General features: G+C 37.6%; 1 protein-coding gene across 2 annotated transcripts in view; it reads right to left on the bottom strand.

Moving 5' to 3' along the window:
* The window catches only part of LOC122565355 (protein strawberry notch homolog 2-like), a 162866-nt gene that overhangs the window by 115318 nt on the left and 19568 nt on the right, over nt 1-27980 (bottom strand). For both annotated transcript variants that reach the window (XM_043721240.1, XM_043721239.1), the window contains exon 2: nt 23415-23641. In XM_043721240.1, coding sequence (XP_043577175.1) covers nt 23415-23531 — 117 coding nt within the window. In that variant the 5' untranslated portion in view covers nt 23532-23641. The remainder of the gene's footprint in view (nt 1-23414; nt 23642-27980) is intronic.

The raw sequence follows: 27980 nt of genomic DNA on the forward strand, positions 1-27980 counted from the left end.
AAGAGTAACAAAAAGGTGGGGTACTGGGCTAATGGTCGGATACTTGGTAGTGTGGGTGAGCAGAGGGATCTTGGTGTCCATGTACACAGATCTTCGAAAGTTGCCACCCAGGTAAATAGTGCGGTGAAGAAGGCATATGGCGAACTGGCTTTTATTGGCAGAGGAATTGAGTTCCGGAGTGCTGAGGTCATGTTGCAGTTGTAAAAGACTCTGGTACGGCCGCATCTGGAGTATTGTGTGCAGTTTTGGTCGCTATACTATAGGAAGGATGTGGAGGCACCGGAACGGGTGTAGAGGAGGTTTACCAGGATGTTGCCTGGTATGATAGGAAGATCGTATGAGGAAAGGCTGAGGCACTTGGGGCTGTTTTCATTGAAGAAAAGAAGGTTTAGGGGTGACTTGATAGAGGTGCACAAGATGATTAGGGGTTTAGATAGGATTGACCATGAGAACCTTTTTCCACGTATGGAGTCAGCTATTACGAGGGGGCATAGCTTTAAATTAAGGGGTGGTAGGTATAGAACAGATGTTAGGGGTAGATTCTTTACTCAGCGAGTCGTGAGTTCATGGAATGCCTTGCCAGTAGCAGTGGCAGACTTTCCTTCTTTATGGGCATTTAAACGGGCATTGGATAGGCATATAGAGGATAGTGAGCTAGTGTAGGTTAGGTGGGCTTGGATCGGCGCAACATCGAGGGCCAAAGGGCCTGTACTGCGCTGTATTTTTTCTATGTTCTACAACAGAAAACATTCTCTCTGTATCCATCAAATATTTTTTAAAATGCCCATTGTCATCCCTCTTAATGTTCACCTATTGCTCTTGCCCAGCCTTCTTTTGGATACTGACACACCTGCTTTTCATTGACAACACTGTCGTATTTGAGCTTGGTATTTTTGCTGTAAACTTCAAACTTTGTTGTGGATAGTTGAGGATGGTTACCATGTACCATGATATTAATTTGACTGTATTACAGAAAACTAGACAGGTTGCAGCATTGTTACCCACTTTTAAATAAAAGTTATGTCCATATTTACCTCTTTGGTTGCAAATTCATCAGGTACTCCTGGCTGTACAGGAACACAGGAGAATGGGGTTGACAAATATTTCAGCCATGTTTAACAGCAGAGCAGAATCGATGGGCTGAATGGTCTAATTCTGCTCCTATATTTTGTGGTAGTATGACAGTAAACTAAAATATTAAAATAAGTATCACTATCTAAATAGCCCAAATTAAAATGGATTCCTATAACGAAGGGGGAATCCAATGAGAAACAATGCTTTCAGTACTAGGAAATACTCAACATGTCATATCATTTGATCAAAAGTTTAAGATGATAGGTGGATACAAGAAAAAAAGGGGGTCAGCAACATCTTCACAATGCTGTTACAAAATCTGAAAGCAGGGTGGTTAAACAGACTTCTGTAAACAGTATACTCTGGCAATCCTTGACTTCTATTTCATACAGATGGTTTAGATGGCAAGTTTGTGTGGATCTAAATAACATTGGGAGCAATTTTAATTTTATGTAAAATGTCAGGATGTGAATGCTAAACACAACTGGAAATTTAAATAAAATACAAGCTAGCAAATATCAGTCTCAATTATGTCCATAAGAAATAGGAACAGGACTAGGCCATTCAGCCGAATGAGCCTGCCCTGCTATTCAATAGGATCTTGACTAATCTAATGGCAGTTTCTGTCCATCTACTTTATTTGCAATCTATGAAGTTTTCCGATTATTGATTAATTTGCTGCAAAATACCCTTTTGCTGTTTCTCTCAAATTCCATTGCACGAAGGTATTGTATTTTTAAATCACTTCCAATGTCATGAAAATGACCTAAAGAACTACTGAATTTGGAACCTTTGCAACGAATATGAAAACAACGCGTTTCACATTAATACTTGACTTTGTTACAAATGCCACTGAAAAAGTCCCCAGAAGTTGAAACAAATTTGTGAAACTTCCATGAACAAATTACAAAGATGTTAAAAGCTTATGGTACATTTAAATAGTTCTTAAGACTTCCCTGGCCACCAAAAGTTGGTTGCTAAACCATTTAAACTAAAACTGCACTACAAAGAAAGATCAATTCCTGACTTTACCTAGATAATTCATGAACAAACTGACTACATGTAAGTTATGACGACTAGTCCAAGCTGCTGCAACAGCATCTTTCAAATACACGAACTCTACCACTAGAAGGACAGGGCAGCAGACATGGGGGGACATGAGCATTCTCAGGTTCCCCATGAAGCCGTGGATCATCTTGACTTGGAACAGTATTATTATTCCTTTCCTGTTGCAGTTGTTACCTACCGAACAGGGCTTACTCAACATGAGGTGGTTAAAGGTGGCGGCTCACCACCACTTTCCCAATGGCAAAGTGGGATGGGCAACAAATGTTGGAAAATCTAAGGACCCACACATTGCATGAAATAATGAAATCCAGGCAAATCAATTGCAAATAAACTTTCATGTCACCTGGCTTGGATTGATGCATCTTTAATATAAGTATATTGAGGTTGGGCACATACTGGATTTATTTTAATAGAAATGGCCCTTACAAATGCAGTTCATCTTGCTTTCTTACTGATTGATGCCCCATGTATGAATTTAAAGTTCAATTTCAATTTTAAATTTGTTGCTCGCCAAATCAACCTCTTTTTCCTTTTAACTAGATGTAACAGCCTGCTTTATTGCATATCACTGTGGAATCAACCATATAGATTCTGTTTCGTCTCACCCAGTTATGAATACACAGATGTACAAGATTCTACTCTCATACTGCAGATTGTTTATCATGTTTTTTTGTTTACATTCCATCCATTTTTATTATGGATGTCTTTAAAAAAATTTTTTGTCTCAAGCTAATGTAAGTACATCTACTCTCAATAAAGGAGAAAGAGCAGCAGAATAGGATTATTTAATATACTCTGGTATAGACTTGGACATTCTGTGATGTACCCTATCGCTTCTTGTAGGTATGAAGTAGAAAATAAGGAAAACGGCTTAAAACAAATTTCTGAGGCAAATTGCTGGTACAGATTTGCTGCCCTATTTACTTACATTACTGGTGAATCGCATATGAAATTATTTGTTTCTAGTGAATCACAGAAACCCTAAGTGTGGAAGCAGGTCTTTTGACCCAATGAGTCCATGCTGACCCTCCGAACAGCATCCCATCCAGGCCCACCCCTCTACTCTATCTTTCTAACCCTGCATTTTCCATAGCTGATCCACCTCACCTACACATCCCTCGACTCTAGTGCAATTTAGCATGGTCAATCCAGCTAAACTGTACTGGACTGTGGGATGAAACCAGACCACCTGGAAGACAGACACACAGATACAGCGAGAAAGTGCAAACTCCACAGAGAGTCATCCAAGGCTGGAAAACAACCTGGCCCTTGGCGCTGTGAGGCAGCAGTGCTAAACAGCGAGCCATTGTACCACCAGTGCATTTTCACAAATTATGACAAATTTATTTTGCAAATCAGAAACATAATTACACTCTTTAAAAGAAAACAAAATTGTTTGATTCAGTGAAAACATAAGACAGCATTTTAGTTTCTGACAGGTTTAAAAAATAAAAGGTTAAACTACGCGCATAAATTTTACAGTTCCTATGTACAACGATGAAAAATGGACACTCACCAATACCGTCAACCACCTGTAGGTCAGATTAGCAAAAGTCAGATGAACAGCAAAGTTCCTTCTACCCTCCTCCCATCTGTATATCTTAATCTCAATTGGACTAAACTATAAATGCAGTGTTACTAGCATCTCCCACATCTAGGGAAAAGGAAGTCAAGAAAACACAAAGCCTTGAAGTTTGGCGAGAATGGTGTGATACAAGTGCAGATCAGAACAAGTTTACATTGGATCACCCAGTAAAGGAAACAAGTGACACACACTGTTTTCTAAGCAAACCATGTGTGATGATGCTGTCATTTTAACAAGGTTATTTATCCTTGGGTTTTTGTTTTAAAAAGAAAGGTCATAAAAGCAGAGGTGCCAAGGGGTTTAGAAGGAGCCTAGTTTAACAATGCAGGGGAGTGGCTAGTTCTCCCAGTTCAGGATTTTATTTTAGTTTGGTTTAGCTGTAGCAGGCACAAGATGCTGCAGTCCAGAAAGGTTCCAGGCTTCAACAGATGATTACTGACTGACTTTTTCTCTCAAATCTCTCGATGTTGTTCCCTCCTGTCAGTAAGAATCGGTGTTTTAATTTACCTTCTTGTCAAGGGGTGTATTTATGCGACATTACTGGATTGGAACAGCTTCTTAGTTACGTTGCTGTATCGGGTCGGTTAAGTTTAAATTATTCCAAATTCCATTTTCTTTTGTTCGTGTTTCAACTGTAGTGTTTAAATAAATTCTGTTTTGCCTAAAGCCAAGTGGGTTGACCAGCTGCAGTACACCTGGAATATCCATTTCACATATGCCATTAAAAGAAGAAAAAGTTAGAATCTTAAAATATTGAGGGGTCTGGCCTAGTCCACAACATGAAACCCAAGCTCAAATTATGCCAAACCATAAGACTTAGGTGGAAAAGATGGTTATTCAGTCCATCAAGTCTGCTCTGCCATTTGATCACATCATGGTTAATCTGATAATCCTCAACTCTACTTTTTGCCTTTTCCCCATAATCCTCATTTTCCTGAATAATTGAAAGTCCGTCTACCTCAGTTTTTAATGTAATTAATGACTCAGCCTTTACAGGTCTCAGTAGAAAATAACACCACAGATTCATTGCCTACAGAAGAAAATTCTCATCTCCATCTTAAATGGATGACTCCAAGACAATGCCCTCTGGTCCTAAACTCTCGCACAACAGGAAACAACTTTCCTGTTTTTACAATGTCAAATCCCCAAAAACTTTGTGCACTTCAATAAAGCTGTGTCTCATTCTTCTGTGCTCCAATGTACATGTTCTACCTTCGCATCTTCCCTCAGTTCCTCCATATCCAGGATCAGCCGAACTAACCTTCTCTGGACTGCCTTCAACATCAGTACACCTTTCTTTAAATAAGGGGCCCAAAAGTATTCATGTACTCCAGCTCTAGAATGGATACTTAATTTCAAAGATGTGAAATTAACTTAATCTACTTGGGTGGATATGAATGTGATCATGTCGACAGCCATTCTACACACCACACAAAGTAACGCAACAGATATAAAATCAAGGCAGATCTGATAGTCTTAGTTTTTCACCAGCAAGTTAGGTTAAAATTATCCCAATATGTCACTATAATGAAAAGTAAAATTTAGGACTGATAACAGATTACTGGAGTTCAGTTGTCTCTGACAAAAGAAACACTTCTTAGAAGATCGAAGCATTAGATTTTCATTTTTAGATAATGAATAGGGGTTATTAGAGTGCAGCCTATTTGTGACTATTACCATCAGTAAAAGCAAGCTAAATAGACTTAAACCTTAATTTATGATCATTATATCAGGCAGATGCCAGAGTTTAGGTTCTATTTGAGTCAATGGAGTCTAAAATTGGGTAGGGTGTAAAACAAGTATCTGACCAAAATCAGACAGTTTAAGATAAAATCAGTAGTACTGCAATGACCATAATAAAAGTAAATGGAATGTAGTGAATTGCTTCAATATGTATATTTAACAGGGCAAAGCATTTTGCAGGTTACAATTTTCACTTCTCCTGAATCAACAAGTAAAGCACTATGGGAATCAGCTTTTATAACCAGAAAGTTTTACTTTGTTGAAATTTATCTTAGTAGCTCAGTTACCTGAGGGCATATGAAAAATAATGCACTTTTCTGGAAGCACCTACAAGAACTTGGTTTAATTACCTAGAGCCAAATAACTGGCAAAAATTGTGCATGTGGATCAATGTGACTGAGGAGTTCAGATCATTGACATCAGAAATCTATACTTACCAGCACAGACCTGCAAATATAGTAGATAGAGTAACATAGTAGCACAGCACAGAAAGAGACCCTTTGGTCTAACCCATCCATGCCGATGAGGTATCCCAAACTTAAATGGTCCCATTTGCTTGCATTTGGTCCATATCCCTCTAAACCTTTCCTATTAATATACCGGTTCAAATGTCTTTTAAATGTGGTAATTGTACTAGCTTCCACCACTTCTTGCAGTTGATACAAAAATTCAGTGGACTATACCATATGGCTCATGATGCGCTGAATCATTGTCAGAAGTTTGTAAAGCAACAGCTAAATGTTGGTGTAAATGTAGAGTCAGATAAGTGGAGAAGCTGAAGAAATATCTGCAAAGGATCTTATTTGAAAACAAATGCCATAATGATGATTGAACGTAATCATACATATGCATGTACAGGTCAGAGACGCCAAAAAAGTTATACATGTCAGGGTGGATAGCTTAATATATCCAACACAAACTAATGCAGTTGCAATGTAAATTTAGAAGCACGGGTTGATATTTGGAATTTTTTTTTAGATGACCCTCTTTAGTTGCCCGAGAGGAAAAATTCAGCAAATAAAAATAAAACAAGGTTCTTCTGAAAGTCAGAGAATTACTCTGTTATATAATGACATTAGCTTACGGTCTACTTTGAGCCACTTTGAAACAACATTATATAACAGCATCAGTTGTTTCTTGAAGAATAGTACACAAACTGCCAAATCCTAATTCTTGAAAATGTTAGTGATGTGACACAACTGTATTACAATATGGCAGAATAATGTTTATCAATAGCAATTCCAATTTTCATTGAACCAAACTAGATTAAGTTTTCTTTTTAAAACTTTTAGGCATAATTGATTGATCTTGTTTTGTCCACTGAAATGATATAACATACAGGTACCAAGCTTATTATTTTGGTTAAAATGGTATTTCTCTTTTGCAATAGTTCTCTCAGGATTGTTGAAAGAACAATTTATTGAAGTTTTTTTTGCACTCATCAGGGCAATTCTCAAGAATGTCAATTCAAGGAGAAAACTAATATTTATACTCTGTGAAAGAAGCATGCCAACTAGCTGACAAGTGGATTGATTGGTGTGCGTTGCCAGGGATTATGCAACAATTAATGTGACTGATAATTAGCTGCATTATTGTGCTTAAATTTTAATCCAGGCAGACTGGCTGATTTCTTAGAACAATATCCTGCCCATTGAATTAGCAAATGCATGTCACCTATTTTGTTGAGTCAAAACAGGTCCATGTTCTTTGTGTTTGCAAAGAATAGGGCTCTGTGTATTAATTGATGTAGCTTCCAGTGTGGCACACTGCAAACCCAATTGACAATCCTAATTTGGCCATAGGTGCAACTCTTTGCACATACTGGATTATCCAGCAAGGGTTTTTAAATTAAAGAATTAGATCTAATGCAGGATACTGTGTTGCAGGTTATGCAAGTGGTTGTGTATGGTTAGTACCTTGCTTGATGTGAACAACTGAAGGGATATGCTGTTTGATACGATTAGCCAGTCTTAGAAGCACAGCTTACATAACTGGCATCACACAGGCATGATATTCTTACTTCATAATTTAAATACAACTGAATGCATCACAAAGACTGGCTTATCATATTAAATAGCATATCCCTCCAGCTGCTCACATCAAGCCAGATACTGACCGTACCCAAACCAAACCTCATGTGGTTTAAACATTAGTTTTCCCCTTGAATTGCAAATTGTCCTGAGTGCAGAATGAAAAGTTTCAAAATGTACTTTTTTTCAGCAATACTGGATTTTTTAAAAGCTATCAAATGACTAAAAGTTAGCTTAGTAAAGAATGGAATAATGAGGTTGGGTATGGCAGTTGGGGGTGGAAAAGAGGCAGTTACTTTGTTTCCGATGGTAGTACACCACCTCCAAGGTGCTCAGATGCAGTGCAAGAAACTAGATGATCATTCACAACCACAATGCAGCAAGTAATTAAAAATATTGTTTTTACATTTCCAAATATTTAACAAAAGTTCTTTGCTTAATTTTACCTTGTCATCCTTTCTGCTAGAATATGTGCAGGTGTTATGCTCTGGATATGTGCATGCCCTGAGAACGCAAGAAATACTTCAATAAAAATATCTCAAGCATTTCAATTTATTCCAACATTATCCATTCAACAAACCAGACTTACTCAGGATGTACAATGCAAAATAAGCACTGGTTGGTTTCGGAGGGCAATATAAAGCTTCACACTTCCTCAAACATTATTCCATTGTGTAGCACCTCATTGTTTACTGCAAGTTCTTATCTGGTCAAAGTCATGCTAGTTGAGCTTTTGCCAAGCAACCCTAGACTTACCTCTTTCCCTACCTCCTCATACCTTACACACTTTCTCACAGGGACAAGATGTTACCTGCTATCACCAGTAGGAACCTATTCTCCTTGGTCCAACAAAAAACATAATGCATCTTATTTGACAGCATTTAGTGTTATTTGTTTATGGGATAGATCGTAAGGTGACATCCTTGCATGTGTACATAAAAATTGTGGGTAAAGGGAATTGTGCAAATATTATTTGCACAATGGAATATGTTAGAGGAAGTGTGAAGCTTTATATTGCCCTCCGAAACCAACCAGTGCTTAATTTGCATTGTACAATCTGAGTAAGGCTGGTTTGTTGAGTGGATAATGTTGGAATAAATTGAAATGCTAGAGATATTTTTATTGAAGTATTTCTTGCATTCAGGACATGCACATATCCATTACATAACACCTGCACATATTCCAGCAGAAAGGATGACAAGGTAAAATTAAGCAAAGAACTTTTGTTAAATATTTGGAAATGTAAAAACAATATTTGTAATTACTTGCTGCATTGTGGTTGTGAATGATCATCTAGTTTCTTGCATTGCACCGGAGCCTTACTTGGATACTGCTCCCTTTAAGAGACTATGTAATTCCTTAAGAATCTGCTGTTCAAGAGAAGACCGAGAACTCATTTCCTTGTGTACATGGGCGATCACGCTCTCTCCAGGGCTGAGAATAAAGATGAAGGAGGTAAAGCCATACTGTGTCTCAGTGTTTGCTTCGACTGATATGGAAATGGGATGACAATATTGACGAGCCAGCCAGGAGACCAAATTAATAGTTATGATCAGACTGTGTCAGCGATCGCCCGGAACACCAATATCTCTAGACGGACAGCCCCACAAAGTAAAATTTTAAACCTTGGTCCCTCTCAATATTCCTGTGTTGGAAACGATCCCCTCGTACAATTGCTTTCTATTCCATGGATTCCTCGAACAGTAATTTTTTCAGTTGAGAGACAGTTTTGTAAACCCGCTTAAAACAGGGGCTTGTGTCCCCTGGGCTTTAGTGGGATTCAAGTCCCCAGACACAGTAAGAAAAGGCGTTCAAGTCCCCATGAGAAGTAAAGTGAGATAGGGGGTTTCAGTCCCCTAGGTAAAAGGGGGTTAAAGTCCCCTGGAAAAAGGAGTTTGGATTCCTCTAGTGGCGAGATTTGAGACTCTGGAGCAAAAAGAAAATTTAGAAACCAGGAGCTTCAAAGAAAATAATCTAAACAAAATTAGGTATCACCTTTTTTACCCACACTTCCCCTTAGAAGTACTTTTAGGGCGATATGGTATCACTGTGAAAGGAGGGGGGGGGGGGGGGAGGAGAAGTGGAGCCAATTTGCTCCGATCCCGACAGTGAAGTGCATTGACTGCCAGGGAAGCTTTGTCCAGGTTTTTGTTGTGGGAGTTTCACTTTCTAGGCTGTGCACTTGACTCAGCCAGTCTTTGTTCTGGGGCAGGGGAGTGGCATGGACTGCGGCACTGTGTGATCCGCTGTGAGGGTTTTCTCTTTTTATAAGTGTAATTTCATGGAAAGAATGCAAAAAAAAATGAGAAATGCTAAAATTAAGGTTGTACTAATTCTTGGGTCAAGGTGGGTGGGGAGCTTCAATGTAAATTGTGTCATACTGAAAGTGTTTGATATTTAAATATTTTGGTTTGTTAAAATACTGGTTCAGAAAATATCAAAGTAACTGTTTTGCTTTATTTGAATTATGATCTCAATTCAATGTGTTTTGTGGGCTATGGTAATAGAGCAGATTTTATTTTTACAATAATATTATACAACATTGTCTTTTTTAAAATGATCAAACTTGTAACCTTAAAACAAATTGATGAGTGCCTTGAGCCCCTGATTTGTTTGAAATTCTACAATGCCTGTTAAAAACAATTGTGTCAGTGGTCATGCTTTAGCTCGATGAGAGCATTGCATTAAATTTTTTGTTTAATGCAGAATGTTCACAAAAAGAAGAGTGCATTTTAATTTTGATGTTCAGATTTTAGCGAATATTAGAACTTAAGGCTAAGCTGTTTCAGTTCTGTCAATTATTGTTAAGACTTCATTGGCCCCTTTCATATTGCAAATTCAAAGAGTGTTGATCTCTATCAAAGTTGTCACTGTAATTTTATTTGGGAAGTTTCAATTGGAGAACACAGTTTTAAATATTCAGCATTCGTTTCACATTAATATTTGAAATTTAAATCTGAACTGAAACTGCCTCTTCAATGGTTAAAGCACAGGAATTTTTTTTGTTGTTTTCTTACTGTTCGATTTTTGAAATACTTTTCCTGACAGCTTTCACATTAGCCAAGTATTAATTTTCAAAAGAAAATAATTTTTGAATAACCTGAATGGGATTCCCAGAGAATTTGATTTTAGGACCACTGATTGTTGTTTATAATGGGCTGAATTGTTTAGGCAGTACAAGTTATAAGTTTATGGCTTGTATTAAACTTGATAATGTCATAAATCGTGAACAGAGTAACAGACTTAAAGACGAATAAGAATGTTGAAATAGGCAGACATGATCTAGTGTAGTTAAATGCGTGACTGTCTTCATATTGATACCCACCTTGGCAAGGAAGGAATGAAAGAGGAAATGCAAAGATACTTTCAGCAGCTAACATTGTCTCTAGAGTTTCTCCATTTACAGGTAAAGGACACCTTCGGACCACTGCCTGCCCCTCCACAACCTGATTCAAAGGATTCAATCAGCTCCCCAGTAATGAGCATGAAAAGTGAAGCAGCTAACAACAGTGAAGAGGAGGTCCATACACGTTCTGTCAGTGGCCTTTCTGTGGACATTAAACCATGTGAGCTTTACCTTCTCTTCCAATCATTTAACGGATATGATGGTTCACTAATCAAGCTAACATCAACACAGCCATTTGGCTTTGTTACACTTGACAGCAGAGCGGGAGCAGAAGCAGAAAAGAATGCTGCGTTCACCTAGCCTGCTGCTGCATTTGCCACTACCAAACTTCATGCTCAGATGCACTAGTATCCTCCATCTGAAGCATCTCTGTTTTGTTAAGTATTTAACTGCCTTTCAGATTTCTCCATGGAGTGATCCAGAAGAACAGACTGGATTTTGTTTTCAGATTGGACTTTACTGATGGAGATTTTGGATAACTAGCTTATTTCCACTCGACTTGGAGTGGTAACTAAGGACTGTGGATTTAAGAACTTTACTGGTAAATGTTTCTTTCCACATGGGAGGATTCTGCAGATTCTATCTACTGCGTGGACTAATAATTTTTATTGTTATAATCACTGTTTGTTGTGTCAATAACTTGCTTAAATATAGGCAGTAAGATTCTTATGAATAAGATGGTCACGTCATCTAGGTGATTATTATGAAATGATAAAAGGAAGGAATGAGAAATTGTATCAGGTATGAGGAGGTAGGGAAAGAGTTAAGTTTAGGATTGCTTGACAAAAGCTCAGCTAGCATGACTTTGACCAGATAAGAACTTGCAGTAAACAATGAGGTGCTGGAGAAAAGAGAAGTGGTTTAATGAGGTGAAGAACATCTATTGTGTAATGCCAGATGGCTTAATCTTTACTGTTGATGCTTGCTGATTGTAACAGTCACCCAATCAATTTAGATGTTGCCCTATTTAGATACTGCTCCATGTAAGTGACTATATAATTCCTTAAGAACCTGCTATTCGAGAGAAGACCAACAACTCGTGTCCTTGTGCACACAGGTGATCGCTCTCTCTCCAGGGCTCGGAATAAATTAGAAGGTAGAACCATGCTGTGTCTCTGAGTGCTTGCTTCAACTGATACAGAAATCGGACAACACATGCCAAATATTTTAAATTGCCTTAACCAAACATTAACTGTTCATCCTAGTATGATTTATCTAATTATGAGAAGATTTGATTATAGTTCTATTCCACTCTCAGCAGAGCTCTAGGTTTCTGCACAGAGATGTTCAAAAATGAAACAGAGTGTATAATGAGGGGAATGCATAACCAGGGTACTGATTCAGTTTTGCAGCAAAGATCAAGGCAACTTTGTGTAAGGAAACAATAATTACACAGCATTTTCCAAGGTTTGGAAATTGGCTTCTAATAATGGTGCTGATGGCAGATAAGGTAAATTTGTTTCATATTTGTCTCATAATTTACCCTATTATTACATTTCAAAGATTAAACAGAAGCAACTTCTGTTCCAGCTGCCTTCTACGTTGAAGTCTAGGTCAATATTTTTCTAGCACTGGACAATCTCAGATCATGAGTAACAACCACAACTTAGGGGATCAATTTTAACCCTTCAAACTTAACTAGGCAGGTAAGAAGGATAATACCAGGAATTTACTGACACAATCTTTGCCATATCCAATCTCAATAACAAGGCAGGCAAAAGATAGATGGAAAATTGTTACTTTTTTGAAAATCAGAATCTTACTTTGTCAATAGGAACATAATACAGTAGTTACCAAAATCTGAAGGAGGAAATTGGGGAAATGCTTCAAAGAAGTTTCTACAAGGCAGATGTAGATGGAGGAGAAAGTGAGGTCTGCAGATGCTGGAGATCAAAGTTGAAACTTTATTGCTGGAACAGCACAGCAGGTCAGGCAGCATCCAGGGAACAGGAGATTCGACGTTTCGGGCACAGGCCAGAGTGCTGTATGTAAATCAAATCTAAAACTTCCCTGAGGCTCGGAGGTGCATTCCTAACCGACCAAGGATTTAATGAGGAAGATGTGTTTATGCAAATGGCAGTAATCTTGAAATCAATGATGCATCTCTACAAAAGAAGTTTCTGAATATTGAAAACTTTCACACCACTATAATCCTAATAAAACTTCTTTCAGAAATCTAAAGTAGAAATTCAAATATTAAATCATCTCTAAATATTGAAAGAATAAGGTGCCAATTGTTTGTGTGTGTGCACTGTTGCTAATTGTTTAGATTAATCACATTAAGTTTAAAGCAAATGGAAGGTTAAGATCTCGACACAATGTAAAAGACAATCCCACCACAGAAGTTGACATGCAAAATAATGCGAACATTGTTAAATTTGCATTAATAATCAAACTAATTCTGTTCTCTCTTACAAAGGATCAGTCATGATTACTTCTTCATGTTAGGCACAGAAAGATCAAAACATGGAGACAACACAAATTACTTCAGTTTCAGGAATCTGCATAACCAAGGTCCATTATGCAATTCGCAAAAGAGATTCACATAAGCTAAAAGGTTATTTTAATAGCTGCAAGTTAGAAATTTGAGCTTCAAGTTAAACGTAACAGAATGTTTGGGGATTTATTTGTGAAAATAAACAAACATTACATTGTAGTGTTAGAAATGCCCTACATGGATATTTTAAGTATTGATCCATTATATGAGCTATAATAAGCATTTAGAATAAGCACATGTATTTCTCCTTTTCAATAGGAAGACTAAAATGCCAGATTCATAGGCCTAAGGCTGACATCCACAATTCCCTTTAATAGCCAGCCTTCAAATCGTGGGAAGGTGCATGGGTCAAAGACAAAATACGTGCATGTAGATTTTGTTATTAATCATATTTGGGGTATGGATATCACAGGTAAAGCCTCATTTGTTGCCCATCCCAACTGCCCTTCAACTGAATGGCTTGCTGAACCAATTCAAAGGCAGTTAGAGTCAACCATGTTGCTAAAGGCCTGGAGTCACAAGTTTGAAAGGCAGAGTCGAAGAGTGTGGTACTGGAAAAGCACAGCCGGTCACACAATATCCAAGGAGCAGGGGAATCGACGATTTGAGCATAAGCTCTTCATCAGCTGAGCTTGGATGCTGCCTGACTGGCTGTGCTTTTCCAGCACCACACTCTTCGACTCTGATCACCAGCATCTGCAGTCTTCACTTTCTCTTCCTGGATAACAAGGGCAGATTATCATGATGTTAGTGAATTAAATGGGCTTTCATGACAATTTATAATGGTTACATGGTCAGCGTTAGAGTTGATTTTAATTCCAGATTTCACTGAATTCAAATTTTATCATCTTCCATCGTGGGACTCAAACAATATCCCAAGAACATTATCTTCCAGCCCTGGATTATTATTCCAGTGACATTGTAAATATCCCATGGCCTCTCCAAAAATTACTAATATTTCTTCTTCACATCTCTTCAACATTCTTGCTGAACTGAGTTTTCAGGTGATACTTCATACAGCCTTTGGTCAGGAAATGGTTCCAGTCATAATAGAATGAGTAGGAGCCAAAAATAACCAAACAAAATTGTTTGAGAATGGCTAGATTTATCAGAAAGCATTACATCAATTATTTTTAAAAATTAAATGTGACATTCATGCTCTTTGATGAAACACAAGACAGATCAAAATTAGGCTTTAAATATAATAGTAATAATTAACACACATTACTTTTCTCCTTTCCAACTGCTCATGCCCTTCTGCGGGCTGGCTGGTTTAAATCATGATCAGTGAGACAGTGGAGAGACAAATGTCCAGTGTTGATAAGCTTAGCTTCCAATCTTAAAATGATCCATTTTAACATCAGAGAATGATTGCAGAATTAGAGGCATGCACTTTTTTCCCTTCAGATAATCCAATTTTCTTTGAAACCAATGATTGAGCACGCCCTCCATCACATTTTCAAGCAATGCAGTCTAACCATTAAACTGCTCTCAAACACTTTTGCTCCTGACATCATAGCTTCCTTTATCAATCATCTTAAATCATTTCTGATTCTAGATCCTTCTGCCCACAGAAAAGATTTCTCACTTACTCTGTTTAGGCTATATGAGTTTGAATATCTCTATCAAAACCACTCGATCTTTTTCTTCAAGTCAACAACCCCAATTTCTTCAACCTATCAATGTCACTGACATTCCTCATCCGTGAAACTGTGAGCTCAAATCTTTACTGCATCCTTTCTACCAACTTCATAACCTACCTATTCATCCTTATTATGTCTGCAATTTCTTCTAAGTTGACAATTCTGACAAATCACTGTGCTCCTCCAGTCTCGTGCAATCCAGATTTCCACTGCTCCATCACAGGTAGCCATTTTCACTGGCAAGGCTTCAAACTTGAATTGTTTCCACAAAGCTCTTTGTCTCTCACTTCTTTCAAGAGGGTCCTAGATCAAATTTTGGCCATTTAGAGTCAGAGATGTACAGCACGGAAACAGACCCTTCAGTCCAACTCGTTCATGCTGACCAGATATCCCAACCCAATCTAGTCCCACCTGCCAGCACCCGGCCCCTATCTCTCCAAACCCTTCCTATTCATATACTCATCCAGATGCCTTTTAAATGTTGCCATGTTACTAGGCTCCACCACTTCCTCTGACAGCTCATTCCATAGACGCACCACCTTTTGCGTGAATAAGTTGCCCCTTAGGTCTCTTTTATATCTTTCCCCTCTCATACTAAACCCATGCCCTCTACTTCTGGACTACCCACCCCAGGGAAAAGACATTGTCTATCCATGCCCCTCTTGATTTTATAAACCTTTATAAGGTCACCCCTCAACCTCTGGCGCTCCTGAGAAAACAGCCCTAGCCTATTCATCCTCTTCCTATCTCAAATCCTCCAACGCTGGTAACATATTTGTACATCTTTTCTAAACTCTTTCAAGTTTCATAACATCTTTCTGATAGGAAGGAGACCAGAATTGCACGCAATATTCCAACAGTGGCCTAACCATTGTCCTGTACAGCTGCATTATGACCTCCCAACTCCTGTACTCAATACTCTGACCAATAAAGGAAAAACATACCAAACGCCTTCTTCACTATCCTATCTACCTGTGACTCCACTTTCAAGAAGCTATGAACCTGCACTCCAAGGTCTCTTTGTTCAGCAACACTCCCTAGGACCTTAAGCGTATACGTCCTGTTAAGATTTGCTTTCCCAAAATGCAGCACCTCGTGTTTATCTAAATTAAACTCCATCTGCCACTTCTCAGTCCATCAAGATCCTGTTGTAATCTGAGGTAATCTTACTGCCAATATTTAGCTGGGAAATCTATTTGGACATATAAAAGTGATGCGCCTTGGACGATGCAACTGAAGATGTGAATGCGAAAACTTCAAAATACAAACTCACACGGAAATTAATGAAAATCTGTTTCGACTATTATAATGCATAATGTTATGTCAAAACAAACATATTTTGAAAGTCAGAAAACAACATTATTTTCCTGTGTCCTCCCCTTGAAATGTGACAGTAGGGTCAGGCTCTAATGCTTTATTCATAAGGCTTTATTACAAAGCTTCCAAGGAGGAGTGATTAAAAATGTATAAAGAAATTTCCTGTATTTTTTCTCTTTCATGAAGGTCTACCATTTGATGATGTCACTTATCAGAAGAACTTGCATAGCCTTAGGATATCCCAAAACACTTCATTTTGCTTGAAGTCTAGTCATTGTTATAATTTACAAATTATGACAGTTAATTTTCACATAATAAAATTCCACAAGTAGCAATGAGATAAGTGACCATGTCACCTATTATTAGCATAACTGGTTGAATAGCAACTGTCAACCAGGTCACCAATACTCTTATGGTCTTCTTTATACAAAGTTTATTGCTCTCAAGAGGGCAGTCAGGATCTCTCAATATTTCACGCAAAAGACAGCATCTCAATCATGCAGCACTCAGTTAGAGAACATAATTAACTTCTGGAGCATGTCTTAAATTTGCTGTCTCAAAGGTGGCAATGCAACTGTTGAGCCAAGTCAGATGTGATGGATGATTTCAAGGAGTTAGATGTAGCATTTGGGTCTAAATGGATCAAAGGTTATCGGGGGGTGGGGGGAGGCAGGAACAGGTTACTGAGTTGTATGATCAGCCATGATCATAATTAATGGCACAGCAGGACTGAAGGGCCAAATGGCCTAATCTTGCTCCTCTTTTCTACATTTCTATGATTATTGAAGCACTCTAGCCAGACATCACGCATGAAAAGTCAGCACCTAGTTTTCCTACTTAGTGCTACCATGCGTGCTGAGAATGTTTTATTGTTCACTGCATGTTGAACTACTTCTCCACTTTACGTTGTTGTTCTCATCGTCTTAATTCCTTTCTTTTCAATACTTTGTTTAGAGATACTATTACTGTAGTTGATGCTATAGTTACTGCCCAATTTACTGTAGCTATTGCACTGCTTATTGATGCATATTTTGGAAGTGAAGCACGTGAAAAACAGAAATTTTTTTAGATTATGCTTGGGCTTTTGTAAGGTAAAAATATGAATAAACCAGAACATTTTCTTTAAGCACTCAAAAACATTTAATCTACAAATTCTACATGAAGAATGGAGAGAATGGTTGGCATTGGACAAGTAATTCAGAAGTCCAGAATAATGCACTGCGGACATGGATTCAAATCCAACCATGGCAACATGTGATATTTAAATTCGATTGACAAATCTGAAATTAAAAAAAAATTAAAAGTAAATCTGCAATATAAAGCTAGTCTCGGTAATGGGGCTATGAAACTATCGATTGTCATAAAAATCCATCTGGTTCACTAAAGCACTTTCGGGAAGAAATATTTACCATCAATGCCAGGTCCAGCTACATCTAACTCTAGAACCAAACAATGTAGCTGATTCTTAACTGTCTCTGAAATGGCTCAGCCTCACTTATTTCAAGGTTAATTAGGGATAAGCAACAAATGCCAAAAACACCCACATTGCATGAAAACGTTAAAACTAGCAAATTTATCGTAGCAGTGCTCAGAGTGAGATGACAAGGACAAACACTGCACTATGTATTATTTTGATATAAATTCATTGATGTGTTGTTTTAGGGTCATTTGTTTTGGGTTTATGCTTTTCTGAGAACAACTGAATTGTAACAACATCTATTGTCATCTCCAATAAACCAGCAGAAAATGAATGGTTTGTTTTTATATAACTCATTTAGAAGTGTAAGCAAGATAAATCTGCACAGGATTTGCTTGTTGGAGGATTTATACAGACAAGCACATTGTACCAGGAGTGGACAATATTTTAGATTACTGCTGAAGTGGAGGTGTGTCTCTTTAAGGCAGGGATTCTTAAGCAGTGGCCTATGACTCCACAATCCTTTCCTCCTCCAAATCAGCAAGTCACACCAGAGATGTGATTTGAAAGAATAAAACTCCCCTGATGTGTTCGGATAGCACAAAACTGGCTAGTTGCCATTATTTGCCTCGAATTTGATGTATCAGTATCTATTTAGATTCTGGCATGCAGGGGACAGTTGAAAAGTTTGTAGATTACACAAAACATGGAAGAATTGCAAACTGTGAAGAGGATAGTATAGAACTTCAAAAGGGCACACATAAGTAGGTGCAATGGACAAACAGCAGATGAGTTTCAATGCAGAGAAGTGTGAGGTGATGCATTTTGGTAGGAAAAACAGGAAAGACAATATAAATTAGGGGGTAGAATTCTAAGGAGGAGAGGGACCTGGCTGTATATGTACACAGATCATTGAAAGTGAAGGTGAGGAAAGCAGTACGCAAAGCATACAGTATCCTCAGCTTTAATAATAGAGGCTGAGAGTACAACAGCAAAGAGGTGATGTTGAATTTGTATAACACACATGTCAGACCTCAGCTGGAGTATTGCATATAGTTGTAGGTGCCACAACACAGAAAGGCTGTGAATGCATTGGACAGAGTGCAGAAGTGAGTTACAAAAATGGCTTCAGGGCTAAAGATCTTCATTCATTAGGATAGATTGAAGAAGTTGGATCTGTTCTCCTTAGAGAGAAGGCAACTAAGAGGAGACTTCGTGGAGATTTTCAAAACAGAGGGCTGAATATGGTAAAGTTGTAATTGTTCCTGCTTGTAAAAGGAACAAGAACAAGATGGCATACATTTAAAGTGACCTATAAAAGAAGCAAACGAGAAGTGAGGAAATACCATTTTCACCCAGAGTAGTTGGAGTATTGATTGCACTATTTGGAAGTGTGGTGGAGGCAGGTTCAATTGAACATTAAAGTGGACATTATTTTAATCTAAATAATGATACAATGTGCAAGAGTGTGGGGAAAATACAGGAGATTGGCACTTGATATTGATGCTCATTTAATGCATTGGTACAGGCATGGTAGGCCAAATGGCCTCCTCTTGTGTCTTCAGCAACGTGTTGTGATAACTTGTAATACACTTTCCTTGTCTGGATCACAATCCTTATCAATGTTGTCTATATTTGCAATGGCTAACCCAGCTGAACTCATCAAGTTTCAGAATTCAAACTGCTGTCTGAGCTATTTCAGACATTTGGAAAAAATTTTGAATGAGCAATGACATTGTATAATTCTAGGACAAGAAAAGAAGTTCTCCATAACTTTAACATTATTTTGAAGGATATGAGTCAGATATTAAGTTTGTAAGTGATGGTTCATGTGGGTCAAACATCATTGGCATATATTTAGCTGAGTGGTGGCTTTTTTTTGAGATTCCATACAAGTCTGAACTTGATTAATTTCCTTTAATAGTTGCAATATATGCTCTGAAAAGCTATGCTCAGACAAAAAAATTCCACTGCTGTCTTCAAATAGCATTTGAATTTAAAAGTGTAAAAGGAGTTGAAGAATTCTCAATGTTTTAAAGTAAGCAAACAGCTTTAAAACATCACATGCATTTTAAAACTCAAACAGTTATGATTTTTCACAGCATAACTCCTGTCTTATTTTGGGAATCAGGCCAAGTTGAAACAAAACTCATTATTGGAGATGAGGTGGAAATTTAGTGACTATAGGAAATCATCATGGAGCACTGCATTTTGGAAAGAAGAAAAGGAATATTAAGGGAAAATTTGAAAATGGTTACAGGATCAGAGGTCTGGTTTTTCACACATCGTTGACTGAAAGGCTGTTTAAAAAAAAACCTGCAAGATCCTTGGCATTGTAAACAGAAACATGGACCACAGAAGCAAAGAAGGCACGGTAAACTTTTATAAATCACTGACTCTGCCTCAATTACAATACTGTTTCAAATTTTAGGCACTACATTCTCGGGTGGATATACAAGCTTTGGCGAAGTTGCTAAAGAGGATTACTGGAATGGTACCAAGGCCAAAGAACTTCAGTTATGTGAAGGGACCAAGGAAGCTGGCATTATTTTCTGAGAAGTCCTCTGAGCCTAATGGCTTTCATTCTAGCGACTTCAAAGAAAGGCTGCTGACATTGTAGATACAAAGTTCCCTGTATTCTGCAAAAGTCACAACAGATTGGAAAACAGCTAACTTAATACCTCTATTCAAAGAAAAAAACAGACAAAACCCAGAAAATTATAGGTCACTTAACCCAATATCTGCCTTGGGAAAAATACATTATCCATATCCAACATGATCTTTTGAAAGGGAAATCATAATGGACAAAATTTTATTAACTTGACAAAGTATTAAGCAAGGTAGATAAAGGGAAACTGAAAGGAATTTGATAATGTGCCACGCCAACAGCTCCTATATTAAAAAAAACTCATGCTTTTGGGGCAACATATGAATTCGCATATGAATGAAGGATTGTTTAACAGGAAAAAGAGTGGGGATAAATCACTTACTTTTGGTTAGACAAACTGTCACTAGTGGATTGCCATGGAGCTCAGTGCTGGGGCCTGAACTACAGTCTAAATTCATAACTTGGATAGAAGGGCCAATGCATAGTAGGTAAATTTCCTAATGACAAAAAAAGGTTGTAAAAGTAAATCGTCAGAGGGGCACAGTGTATAGAAGGATTTAAAGAAGTTAAGTGAGTGGACAAAATATTGGCAAATGGAATACAATTTGTAAACTTGGACAGGAGCAAAAGAAAGAGCAGGGAAAAGCAGAACTCGATAGGATGTCCTGCTACATGAATCACAAGATTGGTATGCAGGTACACCAAGTGATTAGAAAGGCAAACAGAATGTTCTGGTTTTTACTGAAATGAGCAATCGAGTTAACAAAAAGGGAAATATTGCTGCAGTTGTACAGCACCTTAATTAGATTGCATCTGAAGTACAGGGTTTGATTTTGATTTCCTTACAATAAATGCATCAGAAACAGTTCACAGACAGATTCCTGCAATTAAAGGATTATTTTATGGAGAAAAATTGAGCAGGTTGGGCACCCAAGAGAATGGAGGGTGTGCAACTGAATATTCAAAACCAAATTCGCTAGATTTCTGTTCGACGGACAGTTGAGGGTTATGGGGGGGGTGTTGGATCGCAAAGTCAAGTTGTGTCCACAATAAGGTTAGCTACTAAACGGCAGAGAAGATGCGAGATGGTGAATGGTTTACTCCTGAGGGCTCTTAATTTAATTGTTGTATACCTTGACGTCACATTCGCTCAAATGTTACCTTGATATCAAGGGCAACCACTCATATCTTTCATCTTCTGAGTCCAGTTGTTTTGTTCTTTTTGATTGGGCCAAGGCTCTATTAAAGGCTCTACCTGGGGCTTTGGTAGAACTCAAACTGTGCATCAGTGCCCAAGTTACTGCTATGGAAGAGACACCCAACAGCACTGTCAATGATACCTTCTAGCGTTTTGCTGATGAGATAGTATTTTCAGGTGGACTTGTCCTAATTTTTGTGGACAGGATATAGCTGGGAAATTTTCAACATTGCTGAAAAGGTGCCAGTGTTACCTCTCGTACTCAACAGTTCTGAAACACAAGTCATCAGTAACATTGCTGGAATAATGTCAAAGACTTCATTCATATCCAGTAACTTCAATCATTTTTAATACCACATGGAACGAACACCAACTGTAAACTGATATAATTTAAACAATATTTTACAGCAAAGAACTCAGGCAATTCTAAAGCTGGTAAATCAGTAGAAAATTCTAATCTCAACTATTACATGTTATTTTGCATCCTTTGAAACAATGAGATTTCCAAGGAATTTAAAAGCAGTTACAAGCTTGGAAATTAGATTGTTCGTACAATTCCATTAAGTTCATTCCTGCATTCATATTCAAAGTTTGCTTCAATTCCCTTCTTATGCACTAGTGCTCAGCACAATACTGGCCACACACAGCTCATTTTACATGGCAGTGTGTTATCAGATAGTGTAGTCATAGGTGCGTAATGATTATGCTACCCATCTAATAACCCAGATTCCAGGACTATAAATCAACACTGGGTGTTCCAATCCCATCTCAGCCTATTCACAGGAATTAAGCACCTTTAAACCCTTGATTTAGATGGCTTAGCTTCTAGGTTGTCGTTAATATATACCCAGTCGACTCACATTAGGGAAGTAAACCTACTGTCCACACCCAATCTGACCTAAGTATGTGCCTTCAGGCCAAGTGATGCAGTTGACAGCTCTCTGGAATTTCCAAACAAGGAATTTAGCTACATCAAATCTCAAAGGAACTACAATCCATATAGAGTGCAACACTTCAAAAAGGTAGCTCACCACCAGTATCTCAAGAATAAATAGGATGAGCAATATAGTAGCATCCAAATCATATGAATGAATACAAGATAAAGGAGTCTACCAATAGTGAAGGATGGCAATGATAAGAACCAATCTCTTCTGTTATGCTGTCACTTCTGCACACCCAGCAGCAATGCAGAACACTCCACATGTTTCATTCTACCTGCCCTAATAAAGTGCTTTATCTTAAACTTCTGAAAAGTTTCTTCCAGAATAAATGGCAGCATGATAATTAGGGTTCCTTTATTTACCATTCTAATATTTGAAATTGCAAAAGAATAGGGAGTTTGCATGTTGAATGGGGAGATGGTGTCTTAGTTGTAATGTCATTGGACTAGTAATTCAGAGGCTCGTGCTAAGGCTGTGGTGGCAATGGGATCAAATTCCACTATGTCAGCTAATGGAATTCAAATGCAATATAAAAGTATCCCAGTAATGGTGACCACGGGAACAGTCATTACTTATTGTAAAAAAAAACCCCTTCTAGTTTACTTCGGTCTTTCGTGGGAGGTATTCTTACCTGGTCTGACCTAACATGACTCCAGACTCTCACCAACGTGACTAATACTTAAGCACCCTCTGAAATTGTTCAGCAAGTCACTCAGTCAAGTGCAACTCAATGGTCAACAAATGCCAGTCTCATCAGTGGCAAGCAAATCCATTAAAGAATGCAGAAAAACCTGCACTAGCTAGAAATGAGATTGAGAGAGTCTGCCCAATCTTTAGCCATATCCACGTCTGCCACCCCTGCTACACCTACCCCCAAGGATACTTACCTCTGTTGCTTGAGAGCAGAATGTGGTTTGGATATTTGGCAGAGCATACATTGCAGTATCAGTTTGATGGATGTGCTGGTAATTCTGTCCGTCCATGACACAACGTACTTTAAGCATTAGGCACTGTCCAGCTGCATTCTGCACAAGATCAAAGTGTGCATAGTACCAAAGGCAAAGAATAAAGGGTACAATCGATCTTATCTGCCAGAGTCTTGGCACACCATGACCTAAAAGAGAGGGAGACATAAGGAATGACAATGACTGGAATTCAAACTTGAGAAGATCAATATTGTTAACATAATTTAACTTATGCTTGCAAAGGACATTCTTATTTCACAATTGAATTTATAATTGCTTTGGAATACTTTGTCATCACTACACATTAGAAAAAACTGAGTGTTATTCCTGTAACTTTGCACTTGTATTAATGAAGCTTTTCTATTACTTCTGCAAATCCAATTCATTGACAGAATTAGTTTAGAGAATAATGCTAATGCTGAAAAAATAATAAGCCTATTCATTATTTTAAAAGCTTATTAAAGAAAAATTTCTACAAATAATGCCGAGAGTTACAATTTGTCACAAATTGATTTAATTTTCATTCCTCTTGAAAACACTTTCTTTTTTACACAATTATTAAAATCTAGCATTTCAAAAATTATCAACCTAATATGATTTTCTTCATTTTCCAATCACCATAATAGTTCTTAGAATGAAGACAGGAGAATTCTTTTTGTGCCTCAACTTCAATATTTTTAAAAAATCATCATAACCTTTCTTCTTAGTTTTGTAATAATGGTTTCTTATTTAGATTTTCCTTGTCGACTTGCGTTAGGTTAGTGACCTGGTGGATAAAGAGGTGTTATAATTAATCAAAACAAATTTGCTCTTTTCTTTTCGCAACTGAAATGCACAATTTACAAATGAAGATTCAGGGACTCGGTAAGATGGCGGCGATTCTGTAGAACTGCTGTAGACAGCTCTGCCTAACAGCCAAGGCATACTGGTGTTTTTTTGCCATCCCTGGCCAACAAATGAAGATCCAAACAATAAAAATGAAATATTTCACAATTGTACAATTATTCACTGAATTTGTCCCATGATATACACATTATAGTCTACACCTAAAGGCCTCAGCCATTTCAAAAAACAGAAATTTGAGTAGGTATTGGACTGAAACTGGAAGAGAAAACCAACATGGTTGAGGAATGAATTAAATTCAAACTGAAGCCATGATCCCAATTGATGTCAAAACCGGATAATTCAGATTCCAGAGTGAAACTTGATTTGATAGATCATAAGTTTTATTTTTGAAGTTTGGTTACTGTGGTCAGTCATTGAACATCTTCACACAAGGTGACCCATGTACTTTTAATAAAGATCACATATTTGTTACACAGAAGAGAAACACAGCTATACAAGGCAATTCTTCATATTTTAAACAAGAGTTTAAACCTTTTCTTCTCAGTATTACACTTATTTTAGCTCTTTAATTTCTTAGGATGAGCTTGCAACCATTTATTTTGGCTACTTTCTATATGTAGAGAGCATTCATTCCATTTCTCCAGAGAACAAAAATCAGATCAGATCCCCAATTCTCTCCAGCTCTGATGGCTTTGGAGACTTCTTTCCATTCTGACAGCCTGAAAACTTATTCAAAACATAAACTCTTCTTGTGTTACTATGAATCTTTTCTTTATAATTCTTTTCATTGCCCATGATATTTCTGTGCAGATCACAAAACTCAACTTGGTTTTAACTATTAACTACCTCGGCAGTTCATCTAGTCATTTAGCTTATCACATGCTTTCTTAGAAAGGTTGCCTCGACCTCTGTTCAAAATAGCTTTCTGAACTATTTCTTTTTAAATTAAAAACCAAAACCAAAATAAACCTTTCATCTACTTTAGAATCCAAATTCCCAAACAACAGTAATATATTATAGACTGTTGTCACACGAATCATACAGTTATTTCGAAACAGCCAGCGCAGAAACAATAGGTGTAATCACTTCTTTCTCCAATGTCTTGTAACAATTGAAACTTTTAAAGCAGGTGCTGTTTTTGAGCAAGGAGTCTAAATTTCCCAGTGTGCAATTTACGAAACAGGTAATTAATGAAACAGAAGGATATGACTATTCATTCTATTAGGGATTTCAAACAAATTGGGTGTTGAAATCTTAAAAATTTTATTTCAAACAAGTGACTTATTTAAATGTACAACATCAATTATTGTGCATAGCTTATTACTAAAAAGCATAAATAGCATAGTGAGCAGCAATAGAGTGAATGGTCAGAGCTATGATTTAAGTTCCTTTATGGATGATAAAGACAATGTTTTTAAAATCACTTCGACTAAAATATTTTCCTTTTGAATCACTTTTGAGGCTTAATTCATTAACTTGGCAACTGCAGAGATAAAATTGTTTAAAGTTCATTGTTGAATAAAATGCAACAGTTCTACGTAGAGCTTAGGAGAGAAAAACAGGGGGAAACCAATATGACTGCAAAGTTCGATTTCTTTTTAACTGAATTTAAAAATGAAATAAAAACAAGATAATAGACAATAGGTGCAGGAGTAGGCCATTCTACCCTTTGAGCCTGCACCACCATTCAATATGATCATGGCTGATCATTCCTAATCAGTATCCTCTTCCTGCCTTATCTTCATAACCCTTGATTCCACTATCTTTGAGAGCTCTATCCAACTCTTTCTTCAATGAATCCAGAGACTGGGCCTCCACTGCCCTCTGGGGCAGAGCATCCCACACAGCCGCCACTCTCTGGGTGAAGATGTTTCTCCTCATCTCTGTCCTAAATGGTCTACCCCGTATTTTTAAGCTGTAAAAAAAAGATCCATTTTCCCCCAAATATACAATATCAGAAATAAAATATATTGACTGAGTAGCAGAGGGAGAGCATGCTATTTTAAGAAATTTAAGCACTTGCCCATCTTTGTTTGTGTGCTTATTTAATCCTCAAGATCTAGCCAAAGATACGTTACTTTAAGGATATTGTTAAGAAACAAGGAAGAAAAAGGAGGCATATTAAGGACAAAGGATAACAAGGGAGAGAATAGGGCCCCTTTAAAGATCAGCAAGACTGCCTCTGTGTGGAACCACAGGAGATGGGGGGAGATACGAAATAAGTATTTTGCATCAATGTTTACTGTGGAGAAGGATATGGAAGATAGAGAATGTGGGAAATAAATAGCGACATCTTGAAAAATGTTCACATACAGACAGGGAGTGCTGGACGTCTTAAAAAGCATAAAGGTTGATAAGCCCCTGGAACTTGATCAACTGTACCCTAGAACTCTTGCGTGAATTCAGGGAAGTGATTGCTCAGCCCCTTGCTGAGATATTTGTATCACTGATAGCCACAAGTGTGGTGCCAGAAGACTGGAGGTTGGCTAATGTTGTGCCACCATTTAAAAAAGGTGGTAAGGAAAAGCCAGAGAACTATGGATCGGTGAGCCTGAAATCAGTGGTGGGCAAGTTGTTGGAGGGACTCTTGAGGAACAGGATTTACATGTATTTGGAAAGGCAAGGGCTAATCAAGGATAGTCAACATGGCTTTGAGCGAGGGAAATACTGTCTCACTAACTTCATTTTTTTTTCCAAGTAAAAAAAGAGGATTGATGAGGGCAGAGCAGTGGATATGATCTAAGGTCTTCAGCAAAGTGTTTGACAAGGTACTTCATGACAGACTGGTTAGTAAGGTTAGGTCACATGGAATACAGGGATGTTAAAACCCTGGAGAAAGTGCAAAGGAGATTTATTGGAATGATACCAAGAATGAGGGATTTTAGATAGTGGAAAAGATTAGAGAAATTGGGCTTATTCTCCTTGAAGCAGAAAAGATTCAGAGGCGACCTCACTGAGTTGTTTAAAATTATGAACAATTTTGACTGAGTAAAGGATATTCTGTTTCCTTCAGCTCACATTTCAGAAACTATAAATTACAATTTCAAGAATGTCAGCCAGACAGCTAGGATCACGACGAGGAGAAACTGCTTTTACTCGGTTGTCGGGATTTGGAATGCGCTGCTTCGGAGAGTGGTGGACGTAGATTCCATACAAGGTTTCAAAAGAGAGATGAATATTTATTTGAAAGTGATGAATTTAAGGGCTACAGAGATAGGACTGGAGAATGGGACTAGCAGTGTAGATCTTTTGGGAGCCAGTAGAGACAATTTGTCAAATGGCCTCCTCCTGTACTGTAAAATACAATGATTCTTCGTTCTGAAGAAGTGCTCAGCTTCCCCAACATTGTGTTTAAGAAGAATTGGTTCTGCATTCCCCTTGCTTTGTCATTTAACCTAGAAAACCATTCATTCAGGTTCACTAGGTTGTAGTATCCTGAAACTCCACAAGCCCATAATTTATTTGCTAAATTTATCAAACATTAGAAAGAAATTAACTAAAAAATTCCAAACAATTGTCAAAGACAATTTTACAATTATTTTTATCAGTAATTATTTTTCTCCACATTAAAATTCAGCTAATGTTGACCTCTTCATTGCCTATGGATAAAACTGAGTGTGAGTTATCCACACAAGGTCTTTA

Source organism: Chiloscyllium plagiosum, chromosome 31, assembly GCF_004010195.1.
Source record: "Chiloscyllium plagiosum isolate BGI_BamShark_2017 chromosome 31, ASM401019v2, whole genome shotgun sequence".
Lineage (NCBI taxonomy): Eukaryota > Metazoa > Chordata > Chondrichthyes > Orectolobiformes > Hemiscylliidae > Chiloscyllium > Chiloscyllium plagiosum.